At 65.0% G+C, this 14,838-nt stretch overlaps 6 protein-coding genes across 6 annotated transcripts in view; 2 read left to right on the top strand and 4 right to left on the bottom strand.

Annotated features, from left to right (window-relative positions):
* EMIHUDRAFT_455505 (hypothetical protein) overlaps positions 1–1,115 on the bottom strand; it is a 3,275-nt gene extending 2,160 nt beyond the window's left edge. The window contains exons 1-2 of the mRNA XM_005787107.1: positions 458–1,115; positions 133–271 (exon numbers count right to left, since the gene is read on the bottom strand). Of these exons, the coding sequence (XP_005787164.1) occupies positions 133–271; positions 458–1,091 (773 nt within the window). The 5' untranslated portion in view covers positions 1,092–1,115. The remainder of the gene's footprint in view (positions 1–132; positions 272–457) is intronic.
* A 427-nt stretch (positions 1,116–1,542) lies between these two features.
* EMIHUDRAFT_441169 (hypothetical protein) lies at positions 1,543–2,585 on the bottom strand. Its single transcript, XM_005787106.1, has 2 exons — positions 2,292–2,585; positions 1,543–2,034 (listed from the first exon to the last, which is right to left on the bottom strand). The coding sequence occupies exons 1-2, from the start codon at positions 2,394–2,396 to the stop codon at positions 1,840–1,842; spliced, it is 300 nt and encodes a 99-aa protein (XP_005787163.1). The 5' UTR covers positions 2,397–2,585; the 3' UTR covers positions 1,543–1,839.
* A 3,038-nt stretch (positions 2,586–5,623) lies between these two features.
* EMIHUDRAFT_228235 (hypothetical protein) lies at positions 5,624–6,130 on the top strand (the record flags this gene model as incomplete). Its single annotated transcript, XM_005787105.1, has 1 exon — positions 5,624–6,130. The coding sequence occupies one exon, from the start codon at positions 5,624–5,626 to the stop codon at positions 6,128–6,130; it is 507 nt and encodes a 168-aa protein (XP_005787162.1).
* A 235-nt stretch (positions 6,131–6,365) lies between these two features.
* Positions 6,366–7,473, bottom strand: EMIHUDRAFT_228234 (hypothetical protein; the record flags this gene model as incomplete). Its single annotated transcript, XM_005787104.1, has 3 exons — positions 6,366–6,461; positions 6,767–6,894; positions 6,918–7,473. 3 exons carry the CDS (start codon positions 7,471–7,473, stop codon positions 6,366–6,368), a joined length of 780 nt encoding a protein of 259 aa, XP_005787161.1.
* Positions 7,474–11,228: 3,755 nt separating this feature from the next.
* On the bottom strand, positions 11,229–12,134 carry EMIHUDRAFT_228231 (hypothetical protein; the record flags this gene model as incomplete). Its single annotated transcript, XM_005787103.1, has 1 exon — positions 11,229–12,134. The coding sequence occupies one exon, from the start codon at positions 12,132–12,134 to the stop codon at positions 11,229–11,231; it is 906 nt and encodes a 301-aa protein (XP_005787160.1).
* Positions 12,135–13,094: 960 nt separating this feature from the next.
* Positions 13,095–13,817, top strand: EMIHUDRAFT_111108 (hypothetical protein; the record flags this gene model as incomplete). Its single annotated transcript, XM_005787102.1, has 3 exons — positions 13,095–13,267; positions 13,359–13,498; positions 13,561–13,817. The coding sequence occupies 3 exons, from the start codon at positions 13,095–13,097 to the stop codon at positions 13,815–13,817; spliced, it is 570 nt and encodes a 189-aa protein (XP_005787159.1).
* Positions 13,818–14,838: the final 1,021 nt, after the last annotated feature.

The following is a 14,838-nucleotide window of genomic DNA, read 5'->3' as shown; positions in this document are numbered from 1 at the left end:
GAAGGGAGGCCGCATGGGAGGAGGAGGGAGAGGAGGAGGAGGAGGCGCGCTGGCGAGGTTGCAGAGGCGGACGGGGGAGGAGGAGGAGGGGCGGGGAGGAGGAGGCGGCGGCAGGTTTGAGGGGGGGGGCGCCGCTTCTCTGCAATCTGGTCAGCGACGGAGGCGAGGGACTCGTTGGCGCACTTGTCGGCTCGGCCCTTGTGGAGGTAGTCTTGCAGCGCCGCCAGCTGCCGGCTCTGCCGGTTGCTCCTCGCCGCCGCCGCGGCCGCCTGCGGGCGGCGAGGGCGAGGGCGGCGGAGAGAGCGGTGAGGGCGAGAGCGGCGAAGGGGTGAGGTGAGGGCCGAATGGGCGGTGAGGCCGTGGGGGCGATGAGGGCGACGGTGGTGGAGGAGGTGGTGGCGGCGAGGATGGCCGCGGCGGCGGCGGCGGCGGCGGGGGGGGGGGGAGGGTCAGAGCGCCTTCGGGCTGGCGCAGCACACGCGAAGTGTGAGCGACACGCCGCCGCCGCCGCTGACGGAGAGAGCTGCCCGCACCGAGGTGGCGGCGGAGGCGGAGGCTGCGCGCGGCGGCGGTTTGCCCACCTCGGTGCACTCCTCCCACACCACCCCTCCACCCGAGCGGGTGCCTCCGCGCCCTCCCGAGCGCCGCTTCCGGGGCGGCTCGCCGCCGTCGCCAGGCTCCCGCTCCCGTCCCGCTCCGGATGCTACGGCCGGTGGCGGCGGCGGCCGCGGCGCCGGCGGTGACGGAGGAATGCCCTGGTCCTTGCGCCACGCGTCGGCGATGGAGACGGCGCGCTCCCCATTCGGCCCGTGGAAAACGTTGTACGAGCGCGCCACCGCCTTGCGCCGCTGGACCGTCCATCCCGGCGGGAGGGCCTTCGGCGGGAGGGCCTTGGGAGCGCGGGGGTGCTTGGCCTCGGGCGGCGGCTGGCCGTCCTCAAGGGGACGCTTATCGACGAGCGGCTGGTCGCCCAACAAGTCGAGTGCAGCGAGTCGCTCGTCAGCGGGCGGCGCAGTGTAGTGTGCGCGCTGCTGTTGCACGGCGGCTGCGAGGGCGGCGAGCCCGTCGAGTCCGCCGGTTGAGAGCAGCATCCTGTCCCGATGAAGACGGGCGGTGCGGTAAATTATTTTTTTCGCGACGCTGTAGGATAGTAGGTATATGAGCGACCCACCTCGAGGGTTGCTCCCGACTCTGGCCTTTTCTGGGTCACGTAGCCACACCTCGCCTCCTTGGTGCGAGTGGCTGCCAGTTCGACTCTGGGGAGGATCGAACCATCAACATGGTAGACAAGCGCTGCATCTGCAGCCCGTGCCAGTTCTTGGTGGCTAAGCACTTGGAGCACTTGGAGTGCAGTCATCAACCTCACATCCAGGGCCGGGGAGCTAAGAAGCGCACCCAGCGGGCCGGATGATCGGTATCGGGTTACGGGCTAGAGAGCCCTAGCCCCGGGGGTGCGCGTTCGCAGGGAAAGGGCCGTAAATTAACCCCTAAACGGCTAGCTAAAAACGGGGTCCGAGGGGTCGATTTTTGATTGGGCTTCTCGCGCGTCTATTCGCCCGCCCAGCACCCCAGCATGCGTAGGGAGGGTGTTGCACATTACTTAGTGACACTTGGAGGCTAGGGACGGCAAAGACGTCACCTCGAAATCTCCCTCAAACACGTCCGTCGCCGCCAGGACAGGCCAGACGGGGGCAGCGATCGCCGATTCTGCACGCACACTGGCACTCAACCGGTGACATCACGCCCGCCGCTCACTCCACCGGTCACTACTAGACAGGTACACACGTACCGCAGCGTCGCAGAGTGCAGCAAAGCCGGTTCAAGCGTCGGCGAGAGGTCTCACCGCGCGCCCTGGCGCTGCTGCTGCGCGCGGGTGCTGCGGCGCTTGGCGGGCGGAGCCGGAGCGTCATCGTCGCCATCACCGTCGTCGTCCTCCTCCTCGGCGTCGGCGTCGGCCCCGGCGCCGCCCTCCTCCTCGTTGTAGCGCAACTTCCGCTTGGGCTTGCGCGTCCGCTTCACCTTGCGGATGCACACCTGAGGGCCCCCCAAGCGCACGGCGCGATCAGGATGGGTGTGTGTGTGTGTGGTGTGCGCGCGCGGCGTGTGTGTGCGTGTGACCGTGACGGCGGTGCACCATCGACCACGCCAAACGCTCTCACCCCCCGTGCTGCCGAAAGACAACTCTCTGCCGGATTGGACGGCGTATCGTCTCCCCATTCCCTTGCCACCGCCTGCCACCGAAGGCGCAGAGCGGGATTGTGACGGTCTCTCTATCGCGGGGCGCGTCGCGCCTGTGTGCCATCGGCGATCTCTGGCTGGAAGGACAGCGCCTTCAGCTTCGCACGGATCTTCGGGTCGTTCGAGTGGGCCTTCATCCAGCACGTGCCTTCGTGCATGTGGCCGCAGCCAGGGTGGCCGCACCCGGAGTAGATCAGCTTGCGGCACCACCTGCACCTGCCCTTCTCAGTGAACGTGACGGGCACGTGGCGGGTCGGTGAACCCAAGCGGCTGACGACCGGATCACGCCGTGGCGACTTGCGCACCGGCGCCTGCGGGTCGGGCCTGCTCTTCCGCTTCTTTGAGCGAGCGGCCCCCTCCCGCTCTAGCCGGTCCGCCATCTGAAGCAGCTCCTCCATCGTCTGCAACGTGTCTTCGATGAGCGTCGTCTTTTTCGCACCGGCGAGCCTACGGACGCCCTCATCGATGAACCTGTTTCGCCAGCAATGCACGTTGACAAAACATCCGAACCACAGCCAAAGGTGGTGGACCATCCACGGGTGAAAAGACTTGAACGTAGTGTCCAGCAGCTCCATGTACTGGCCGAACAGGTCGGTGCCCACCTTGCCCGCATCGTAGTTGGACTTGACAGGCGGCATGTAAACCTCCTCGTACTTGCGTTCGGACTTATTCCAGCGCGGTTTCTTGCTGCCGTTGACCGCGGTGGGCACGCCGTGCGCCGACGACAAGAACCGGACGATCTTGTTGTCGCGCATGTACGTCGCCGTGAGCGGGATGCCGTCAACCGTCGCGTAGTAGGAGACGCACGACCCGCGCGTGTCCGCCGGCTCGTCGGCGTCCTCGACCATGCCGCGGCGGTTCCACCCGGCGGTGCCGAAGAAGTTGAATTTGAACTTCTTCGCCCCGTCGACGACCACCACCGGCGAGTTGTACAGCGAGTCCTGGCCAATCACGAAGCCCTCGCCGTACTTTGCGTGCAGCTTCGCGGCGAGGCCAAGCGTCGACTTATACGTCTCGCCGTGCTCCGCCGCCACACGCCGAGGGCAGTTGAGGACGTGCCACACCACACGCGAGCCGTCGAGGCCGTTGAAGCACTGGTTGCGCTGCGCCCACTTGGCTGGCTTGTCCTTGTTGAAGGAGACCACGACGCCCTCGCCGTTCTTGCCCCGCCACTCGGCCGACGCCTCATCGTCCGACAGCGTCTTCTTCGGGCACACCGCGTTGAGCGTGTTCTCCATCACGAGCTCGTTCAGCTCGGACGTCTTCGCCATCTTGTCGTAGCCCACAGGCGGCGGCTGCGTCATGTCGCCACGGGGAACCAGCTTCGATGGATCGCAGTCGTAGAGGCAGCGGATGCCCTGCGCAAAGTCGTTCTCCGACATGATGACAGAGATGCCGGGGCAGCCGACGAACTTGCCCTTGCGCCAGTAGTACTTGCGGGCGGGCAGGCGGCAAATGGACATCGCCGTGATGATGACGTGCAGTCGGATCAGGAAGGGCACCGACATAGAAGGTGCCTTGCGCTGCTTCCCCTTGCTGCCGTCGGCGCGATTCTTCATCTTCGGCTTGCGCGAGACGGCGTCCACGGTTCCAATCTTCAGGTCGCGGACGCGCTGTTTGCTGTATTTCGAGACGAGCTCCCAGCATCGAATGTCCCACTGCCGGTTGAACAGCTCGACATTGATCGGTCCGTGGTTAGGCAGCGGCTGCTGCAGCCCCTCCGACACACCGGGTGGCAGCTTCCGCGCGAAGACCTTTGGCTTGTGGCTTGGGACGGCGCCGGTGGCCTTTCTCCAGACGATGTTGTCGACGGCGTGGGGCGTTTTCCGCGCCTCCGCCGGCTGCCATCGGCTGCCTTTGACCGAGCCGCGAGGCTCATCGACACGCCGGCGTGCGGCTGGCGCTCGCCTCGCGTTTGCACCACCCTCCGCCTCGTCCCCATCCTCCACGTCCGAGTCGTCGTCGCTCTCGTCTGGGTCCTCGTACCAGTCTGACTTGGGATCGAGCGCCTCGTCGTCGGATATGAGCCACTGCTTCACCACTGCCAGAGGCGCGAAGGCGTCCTCGCCGTAGCCGCCCTGGTTGAACTTGATCCAGAGCATGGACTTTTGAGACTTGTGCAAGCTCTTGACTCGCGCCAAGTAGCGAGCACCCTCGACGTTTACGTTGAAGAAGCTGCACGGCACGCCAAGGTACCTCCCAACAAGCCCAGAGCGAGGATCGGGCGCAGGTCGTTGTTTTGCCTTGCGCTTCATTCGCTACCGAAGGGTGCTGCGGGAATCTAGGGAATCTGAAGGAATCTTAGATTCTCTCTCCGAGATGCGACTCCGGAGTCAAGCGGCTGGTGGTAGGCGGCACAGCACCCGGGCCGTCTGCCAAGCGAAAGCGGGTCGCCGGATCGGCCGACTTCGCTCCTTAGGCGACCGGTTTTCTCTTTCACAGAATTGGGCGAAGTTCCCATATGGGAACCACAGCCGTTTAGGGGTTTTAAACACGGGTCTCCGAGAGGGCTCCGTGTACCGGGTTTCCCCTTAACTGCAGAACGCCCCCTCTACTCGGAGCTAGTCGTGGACACACGGACACTACGACACCACCCGTCACGTACACACACAACTGTCTATCAATGCGATGGCGGCGGAGCGGCACATCCCAAAGTGCACCTCCATCCACGCGAAGCCGAAGATGCTGACCCGCGGCGGCGGCGCCGGCATCCACTCCGCCAGCCGTGCCCGTGCGAGTGACGCGGGAGGCGGGTGGAGTTAGCGGCGCGAGAGAGGCGACCGAGTTGTGTGAATTGGGTGGCGTTGTCTGATTTATGTCCTGATGATGTGTTTCTTCGTTGCGCCCCGCTCAAAAACGTTGTGTGTGTGTGTGTGTGTGTGTGTGTGTGTGTGTGTGTGTGTGTGTGTGAGTGTGAGTGAGTGTGTGTGTGAGTGTGTGTGTGTGTGTGGAGGGAAAGCAGAAAAAAATGCGCGTTCCGAAGGGGTGTCCAGTGAGGGAGGGCGAGACGATCGAGGGGGTCCCGATGCGGAATCGACCCCACAAAGAACCCTGCACAAAGATCGCAAGGGCGGGGACCTGTTCTTTTTTACCCACCTCACAGTAGAGAGGCTTAATCATTCATTTCTTTATTTATCCGCCAGTGCTCAAGGGGTGTCCCGCCAGACGCTCCACACCACCCGGCCGACCCTGTCTACTGCTGTCCCTCTGCCACGCTCCTGCTCCTACTCCTACTGCTACATTGTGTTCGATGCTCCGCGCCCCTGCTGCCCTTCGCATTCGCCCTCGACGGTGCCGGTCCCTCTCCTCGGCCGCAGACCCATATGCCATCCTCCGTGTCGAGCGAGGAGCCACCAGCTTCCAGATCAAAGAGGCGTACCGCAGAATGGCGCTCAAGACGCATCCAGACCACAACCGGAGCAGCCCGGAGGAGGCCGAGCGGCAGTTCAAATCAGTGACAGAGGCTTACCGACGCATATCTGTCGAGGGGCCTCAGGCGTCTTTGGCGATGGGGACGGTTGGCTGCCGCGACGTAGGCTGCGCGGCGAACTGGCGACCCGCCGGAGCCGCCGCCTTTGTTTGGAACGACAGCATGCTTCCGGAGCTATTTGCTCTCCTCCTGAGCGAGAGTGGGGACGTGCGGCTGACGCAGCTGTACCAGCAGTACGTCGACAACGCGCTGTCACGCCGCGACACGTTGCTCTCTGTGCGCAACTTTGCGTCGCGCGACGACTTCCGGCGCGCCCTCAGCACACTTGCGGCCAGATACGCGCGCGAGGGCCCACAGGCCGTGTTTGTTCACCGTGTGCGCGCCAGCATCAGCAGCTGCGACGGCTGGGGCGGCTGGGGCGGAGGTGCAGGCGCATCTGAGGTGTGGTACACCTGTGATTGAATAGTTCAATAGAGAGACGCAGAGACGCGCGTGTGTGCATTGTAACTCTAAATTGTAATCTACTACGGCGCACACGGCACGCACGACGCAGCGTGTCCAGCGCGAGTGCCGCGCGCGGACTCAGTAGTCAGATCTCACGCGCAGAATAGCTCTCTCTGTGTGGCGTGAGATGAAACGTAGCCGGGTCCCGGAGGGAGAGCTAGCAACTCAGAGTTCGCACGCGCGTGCCCCACCGTCATCGATAGACGTACTCGGCGGCGATGTTTGCCGCGATGGCCGTCTCCCACTTGTTGCCATTCTCCAGCAGCTTCTGCTTATCGTAAAGCAGCTCCTACAGCCGAGGTGTCCGAGATGTGCCCGCCGAGGATCCCCCGAGAGACCACGCCTTCAGATGGGCTCGCTCCTCGTGCGTCTCGGTCGCGTACTCAAAGTTCGGGCCCTCAACGATGGCGTCGACGGGGCACGCCTAGGGTTTTTCAGGGCAAGGCGAACGCCTCCACGCGCTGGAGCTGAAAGTGGTAATCTCCCGCATCTCTCTTGAGATGGGCGGCGAGCCTCTTGGCAGAAGCCGCAGTAGATGCACTTGGTCATGTCGATGTCGTACCGCGTCGTGCGGCGCGCGCCATCCGGCCGCACCTCCGCCTCGATCGTGATTGCCTGCGCCGGGCAGATCGCCTCGCACAGCTTGCAGGCGATGCAGCGCTCGTCGCCGGTCGCGTAGCGGCGCAACGCGTGCTCCCCGCGGAAGCGCGGCGAGAGGGCGCCTGGGGTCGGGCAGGAGCGTCACCCAGCAAGGCTCGATGCGCGAGCGCGCGGCATGGGGGAGGGCTGGGAGCGAGCGCGCCCTTCTCCATGGGGTAGTTTATCGTCACCTTCTCCTTCCAGAACATCAGGAAGGTCAGCGACATCGTCCGGCACAGCTCCGTGATCCACAGCGACTGCACGGAGCCGGTCAGCACCGAGCTTAGGCTCGCCGTGCCCATGTCAGAATGCTCTGGAGGCGCGGCATCCCCAGACCCGTGCCACCAGTTCTCAGGGAGGCCGATGCTGGGCCCTGACGGCGACGGCGGGCTCTGCAGTGCGTAAGCGGCGGCGGTGCTCTCCTTTGCGAAGCGCTCGGCAGCTGCAGACGGCCCGCCAAACTGGCCTGAAATTGGCGTAACGGCGGTCGCCTCGCCGCCGCCGTCCCACAGATTTTTGGCCCGAGTGGAGCCGCCGCCCGGAGCCTGCAGGCACAGTGGCCTCGTGCCGAGCGCCGGCAGCTGACGAGGCGCGGAGCGGAAGGCGAGCAGGGCGACTTTACGATGCGCCAAGGCGAACAGGGCGGCTTTGCGATGCGCCATCAAGGCAGTGCCGCGGTGGTGTCTGGTTGGGCGGTGGCAGCGTCCAGAAAAAGAATTTAAACAAAACAACTCTCTCTCACAGCAGACAGGCTCGACACAGGTGCGAACTGGCGCGTGCTAGTACTATCACCGGCACACCAAAAGAAAAAAAATGTTCTTCGTGCAGGGGTCCTAGAGGAATCCTCGGACGACCCCTGACGTTGCGAGCGGCACTGCGAGCACGCTGCATGGACACAGACATAGACACACACACTGCGCTCCCCTCAGTGTGAGTGAGTATTCTTGATACGAAACCACGACGACACACACCAGTCGACTCGTATCGCTATCGGTTGCCTCCATGAACGGCGGAGCTATTCTCGCGCCCACACCACACCTGGCTCCAACGTGGACACGCCCATAGCTGGGGACACTACTAGGTCATGCATGGCATCAGAAGTTTTATCTCTGGGCCCCGAAACGCATCTCTAGCAGCGTCGTTACGCATGCGCCCTCCTGGGCGCATGCGCCTCACATCTCGCCAGAGCATAAGCCCTTGGTGTGCGACGAGACGAGTTTTTCGCCATCGCCGCGAGCAGCAAGCCGCCCGCCGCAAACAGCCGGAGGCATCGCCACGGCACTGACTGCGCCGCGATCCCGCACCCGTCGACGAAGCTCCCCCCGCGGAAGACCACAGGAGGGCTCGGAACCGCGGCACCGGTCCGCGCCGCCAGCGGGGCGAGAGCACCAGCCTTCAACCTGCCGACATGGCAGTTGCGACGGCGCTTTCACACACACACACACACACACACACACGCTCCCCTCAGCGGGCAGGGAGACGCGAGCCCGACGGAGTCCGGTGGCGGGGGCCCACGCAGCCAGCCCCTGCACTGACATGGTTGGTGCTAGCCGCCGCCGCCGCTCGCTCTCGAATGGCGTCGCGCAACTGCCCGTTCCCGGAGCGCAGAGCGCGATTTTGGTGGCCAGGGCCTTGCCTGAAGGGGGGCGGGGCAAGGGGGGAGAAGATGAGGACGTCACCGAGCGGGTGGAGCTGCCGGGAAGGTGGTGGGCCGGGCATGGAGGCACCTCAAATAGGAGCGAGTAGCGGGAAGACCGCCTGCTACTCCGGCGGGAGAGTGCTCCCCCGCCGCCCCCTGGGTCACCCCGAGTAACCTCGCAGCCCACGCCGTATACTCGCCGTAAGGCGCTGCTGTCGGGGGAATGTCGGGGGCGTGCAAAGCCGCGATGCCTTCTCCATGTCGTGCTCCGCTGGTAGCACGGCTCGTGCTTTGATTCTCGCCGGCCGATGAGGTGAAGCGATGGCAATCACCAGGAAAGAGTGCGCCAATGCCCGCTGCGGCGCCTTGCCGGCGAAGCCCCCAAAATCTTCCGCCGGAGGTGCAAATGACGGCTGGCCGGGTGGTCAAGAAGCCAGTCGCTTCTAGTTGTTGAAGCCATGGCACACTTGGGGTAGTCTGGGGGGGAGGGGAGGGGGGGGGGGGTCTTCCCCACTGGCGGCGCCTTGCCGGCGAAGCCCCCGTTGTCGTCCCGGAGGCGCAAGCGGCTGGCCGGATCACCATCTCTCAAGGCCCGAGCTTTACGCCGGCGGAGAGAAGAGCCGCAGCCATGGCACTCGGGCAGCCGGGGGTCCGCCGATGGCCGCTGGCGGCGCCGTGGCGGCGAGGGCCCGTCGTCATCGCCCCGGAGGCGCGGCGGCGGCCGGGCCGCGGGGGCCCGCGGGCGGGCGCGGTCGCGGGAGCACGGGGAGTGGATGGTCGAAGGGACGGCAGAGTTTACCTGAGAGAGGTTTGCACATCGCGCTCGCGGCGTAGCTGTGGGCGCGGTCGACCCAGCCACATGTTGAAAAATGCACGCCGTTTACAAAATGAACTCTCCTGCGGGAGCGGGAGGCGGCGGCGGACGAGGCGGCGGCGACGGGTCCTCCTCCATCCGATCGAGTGCGTCGGTCCGCTGCGCCTTGCCGGGCGGCGGCAAGCCTAAATTAGCGCCCGGCCTCGACACCGTCGCCCAGCCGCCGACAGCGGGGCGCTTGCCGTCGGGACGCGCAGTCTCGACAGCGGAGCGCGTGCTTCTTGCCGGCGGAGCAGCATGCTCCTCAGCAGCGAGCGCAGAAGCTTTCTTGCGTACCGCCGCCGCGCAGTCCTTATGGATGCGCGTCGACGCCGGAGACGCCGGACCGAGCGCTTCTCCTCGCTCTAGAGCCACGGCGGGCAGCCCGTTGGCCGCCTCACCGCCCTTGCGAGACCAGGTCGTGGTCCCGCACCACCAACAGCCGTCCATCTGAGCGGCGACGGAGGCCAAGCCCGACGTCTGCGCTTTAGCCGATCACCTGGCCGCCCGCGACGAGCCGCCAGTCGGCGTGGCGGCGAGGAAGGGAGCGAGAGCACCGCCAGTGCCGCCGGCACCCGTGGCCTGGCCTGCTGAATGCTCATTCACAGCGATGCCTGAGGCGAAGTGGAATTCGAAATGCACGCCCGATTCGCGGCAAGGGCTGGTTCCGCTAGCCGATACGAGGAGCGTAGAATGCTGTTTTACTTTGGTCTCCGCGCAACAGCGCCGTCGCCGCTGTCCGTGCCTGCCACGAGCGGCCGCAGGCGGCTCTGCAGTGTCATGGATGGCAGCGATCGCGAGCCAGCCTCGGGGCCTTTGCCCAGTTGGGAGGCGCTGTCAGACGCGCTGTCGGATGCAAGCTGGGACCTCTTCGTGATGCCCGGCGAGCACGCCAACTCACGGTACGACCGCCCGCATGAGCCTCTGGAGGCGAGCGGTCTGCTGGAGGAGGAGGAGGCCCGCCCGTATGACTGGGACGGGCAGACAGAGGACGAGGAGCGTAGATGCGGAGTACGGATCGCTGCACACCACTCCAGCCGCCGCCACGCGTCTCATTTCACCATATCCAGGGCCCGGATCGCACGCACACGGACAGTGCGAGAGACAGTGGGCAGACAACCATAGTCGACTAGTTCAGTCAGCCATACGGTTCACTCTTCAGGACGAGGAGGCTCTCCGTCTCCCAAAGGGCCGCGCCGCGGAGCGCCTCGCGGCGCCCGCCTCCAAGCCGCGCGGGCTGTGGTTCGAGAGGCGCGGCCGTGACATCGCCGGCGACATCGAGGTGCTTAGCCGGGAGTGGACGCGGCTGTGGGTCATCTCTGTCGCCGTGTCGCTCTGCATACTGGCGGCAGACTCGCAGGCCGAGACGCCTTGCTAGCCGTAAGCCCTAGCCACTCTCCCAGGCGCCGCCCCCCCGCAGACTAGCGCCGCTCCGCCCCGCACACCACCTCTCCTCAGCCCCTCCCCCCTCTTCCGCAGGCTAATTTGGACGCGGCCGGCCCGCCCGGCGACGCGAGCGGCGGCACGCGGCAGGAGCAGTTCATCCGACGGCGAGTGGAGGAGAGGCTCACCGCTGAGGTTTTGCGGGCGGACGAGCAGGCGAGGGGGGGCGGCGCCGTGAGGTGACGGATCAGCGAGAGTCTCGACAGAAACGGGAGACAGATCTAGTGTCTTGAGGCAGAGAGCTCGTGACCGTGTGTCCCACCTAATGTGCGCCCCAACCAGCAGTCCTGAGCGTACACAAACACCATGCCTGGGCTACCGAACAGTACAATATGGAAGTAATATTGCTTACCTCGCGTGACGCGTCGCGAGCGGCGCGGTCATGGCACATCCACATGCGACATGGGCGTGCGCGCACGCGAGACACTAAACTAGAAGCCACTCGCTTCGCCCACGGCCGCGGCCATCGATCGACGCCAGCACTAAAACCCAAACGGGTTTGCGTCCTCAAGTGGGCGCGCCAGCTCCGAGCCCATGCGTGACATCGTCTTGTCAGACATCAGGCTTTTGAAGCCGCTGCCCATATCGCTCGAGATGCAGACTGCTTGCTGGAGATGCGCGAAGTCGGGATCGAGGACCGCATCCAAGCAGAACGCCGCCAGGTCGGCACGGTTGATGGCACCTGCCTCGCCATCGATCACGTTCACGATGCCGGTCGGAGCGCCCTGCTTGAGGCCGCCGGGGCGCACGATACAGAACTCAAGGTCGGCGCCGGGCCCGTCCAAGAAGAGGCCCTCCTGCGCATTCTTGTCGTCCATGATTTTCTGCATCATCGTCTTCATCAGGAGCTTGAAGGTCCATGGCGCCTGGTCCATGGAGTCGCCCGCCCCAACAGTCGAAACAACGCAGATGCGCTTGACGCCGTGCGCTTTGCACGCCGCAATTATGTGGGTCGTGCCATCGAAAAGCAGCGTCGGCCCGACCTCCCGTGTCTTGCCACCGAGCGCGACGACCACGCCCGTGATATTGTTGCCATCGAAGACGTCATCCACATCCGCGCGGTTGAGCACCGAACCCTCCGTCCTTACCATCTTGTCGTTCATATAGGGGCTGAAATTGTGCATCGACCCCTTGCGGAGGTCCATCTCGGCATGGTCTCGTGGCGCCGTCAACCGGATTCGATCGCGGACTAGGCAGCTGACCTCCTCGCCGCGCTCCAGCGCCTGAAGCACCACCTCGCTGCCAGTGCGACCCGACGCACCAAAGACTGCTATTGTACTCACAGCGTCTGCTGCCCGCCGCGAGCGGCCGGCAAGGGCGAGCGGGTGCGTGGCGTGAGGAACGAGGAATGCTGCGGCGCTGGCGGAGGCGGCGAGTAGCAGGCTCATCGTGCACTCTCCAACGATGCTGCCGCGATGCGGAGAGAGCTCTAGGAAACTGCCCGGGGCTGTCAGTCAGTCAGTCAGTGTTACACACGTCCTAGCATGGACGACGGGGCACACGCACTCGCGGAACACAGGGCATTACACACGAGGCGTTGTGTGCGTTCTCAGGGAAAGGCATCACCACAGACAAAAGTATAGTCAGAGGGGCAGCAGTGGGGACCCCCACTCACGACCCCAACTGCCCGGGGCCCGGGAGGGAAAAGAAGAATTCTTGGGAAAGAATTTTGCAACAAAACTCTAAATTGGGCACGGGACTGGCACGCACTGGCACTAACACAAGGCAAAAGAATTTTACAACAAAAGGCGGTCGCACGACACGATTCACGCGACAGGCAGGCGAGGCGCGGGCGACAGCTTCCTCAGAAAGAAGCCGTCGCCCGCACCACAGGAGCAGTCACACCACTCCCGCTCCGGCGCCCACCCACTCCCCACCCCAGGCAAAAGAATCCGCACAGCCCGATTCCGCGACAGACAAGGCGGGGCGACGGCTTCACCACAGGAGCAGTCACACGACTCCCACTCCGGCGCCCGCCCTACCCCACCCCAACATCCCCACCGCACGACCCGGCCCCACCCCGACCCGAGCAACCCCGCCCCAACCCGACCCGACCCGACCCACTCCGCTCCGCTCCGCCCCGCCCCACCGCACCGCAAGAGAGAGATCTCCTGCGGGGCGCAGGTTGAATATGAAACTAATTGTGCCTCCTACCACCTACCGATACCGAACAATGCAGGCTCAGAAAGGAAAGACAAACACTCATGGTCCGGCCTAAAAAAGAATTTTACAAAAAAAGAATACAAGGTAAGCGAAGTAAATCGCGCCAGAACTTCTCTGCGACTTGTTTGTTCGAAGAAGAGCGCCGGGCTTGGCGAGCTGCTGGGCCCTCCCCAGAGCTGCCCACGATGCGACGGCTCCGCACCTTGCCATGGCTGGCACTCCTCGGAGTGCTCAGGGTGGCTGCAGGCGACGCCTCACTCGACGATAGCACTGCCGTGACCGAGAGCGCTACCCCGGCTTATGCCATCGATGACGCAGCGTATGGGAGTGATGGGCTCGAGCGCTACATCGACGAATCGTGCTCGGTCTAGATGCGCCAGAGATGCGTGACGCAGGGTCTCGATCCACCCGCACGCACGTTTTGTGAAGTGGCCCTCTCCACGCCGCAGGTATTACGAACTCCAGTCCTTTTGGAGCAACTACTGCGCACAAGGTTGCGACCCATCGTACGTCGGTGACGGGGAGTGCGATGAGACCTGCAACAACGAAGAGTGCGACTGGGACGAGAACGACTGCTTCCACGGCTACGGTGCCCACCGCCATTTGCACCCACCCCTCGGCTTGCATTTGACGGCTGCGGCTCCTTCACAGGTGAGTGTTACACCCTTTCCGACGGCTCGGACTACCGGGGAGAGGTCAGCACAACGGAGGACGGGGTCACGTGTCAGTACTGGTCTCGGCTCTGGCCACACACGCACGACAAGACCGTGTACAACTACCCCAAGGCTGGGCTCGGCGGCCACAATTTCTGCCGCAACCCCGATGGGGAGGCAAAGCCGTGGTGCTCGTCCTCCTCGTCTTGTTCTGCCGCAGGCCCGCGTCTAACTGAGGGGAGACTGCTCAGCTGAGAGCGGGCGAGGAGACCGGGGGACGGGCGAGGGGCAGAAATCGGCGCCACCCAGAGCGTGCACCAGTCGCACGCGCCAGCCCACCATGGCGTCGGGGATGGCGTCGCCGTCCGTGTCGACGGTGCCCTCCTCGGCGTCCATGATGCCGTCGCCGTCCGAGTCGGGGTCGAGGTCGTCGGGGATGCCGTCGCTGTCCGTGTCCGCCGTGCCCTCGACGGCGTCGGGGATGCCGTCGCCGTCCGAGTCGGTGTCCGCCGCGTTGGGGACGCCGTCGCTGTCGGTGTCGGCGGTATTGGACTCCATCGCGTCGGGGATGTTGTCGCCATCGGCGTCGCCGGTGCCCTCTGTTGCGTCGGGGATGCCGTCGCTGTCAGAGTCGTCCTCTGCAAAGGTTATGCCTCCGCTATGCGCGTCCGTGTCGACGGTGCCCTCCTCGGCGTCCATGATGCCATCGCCGTCCGAGTCGGGGTCGAGGTCGTCGGGGATGCCGTCGCTGTCCGTGTCCGCCGTGCCCTCGACGGCATCCGGGATGCCGTCGCCGTCCGAGTCGGTGTCCGCCGCGTTGGACACGCCGTCGCTGTCTTCGTCTGCCGTCGCAGACTCAATCGCGTCTGGGATGTTGTCGCCATCGGCGTCGGCGGTGTTGGACTCCTTGGCGTCGGGGATGCCGTCGCCGTCCGTGTCGACGGTGCCCTCCTCGGCGTCCATGATGCCGTCGCCGTCCGAGTCGGGGTCGAGGTCGTCGGGGATGCCGTCGCTGTCCGTGTCCGCGGTGCCCTCGACGGCGTCGGGGAGGGTAACTGGCGTCACATCGCTGGGTGACAGAGTCGCCCGCGTTGGACTCAGCTGCGCTACGGCGAGCACTTGCATGGCGCAACCAGCGGCTGCACACGTATCTTGCCGCTGACTTTACACGCCAGCGCCCACGTCACCGCCGGCAAAGCACTGGGGGGACACGAATCGGCCGCGGGGCGTAGTCGCGAGCGGCGGACGTTTTTGGGCGGATGCGCCCGGGTTTGGA

The sequence above is a fragment of the Emiliania huxleyi genome, assembly GCF_000372725.1.
Source record: "Emiliania huxleyi CCMP1516 chromosome Unknown EMIHUscaffold_145, whole genome shotgun sequence".
Lineage (NCBI taxonomy): Eukaryota > Haptophyta > Isochrysidales > Noelaerhabdaceae > Emiliania > Emiliania huxleyi.
Note: the sequence above shows the minus strand (reverse complement) of the source record. Positions and strands in the feature narration are given on the sequence as shown.

Coding starts and splice junctions, on each gene's coding strand:
- EMIHUDRAFT_441169 (XM_005787106.1), bottom strand. CDS start 2,396: ATGCACGAAGGCACGTGCTGGATGAAGGCCCACTCGAACGACCCGAAG. Junction 2,035..2,291: donor AGATCGCCGATGGCACACAG/GCGCGACGCGCC, acceptor GGGGGCCCTCAG/GTGTGCATCCGCAAGGTGAA.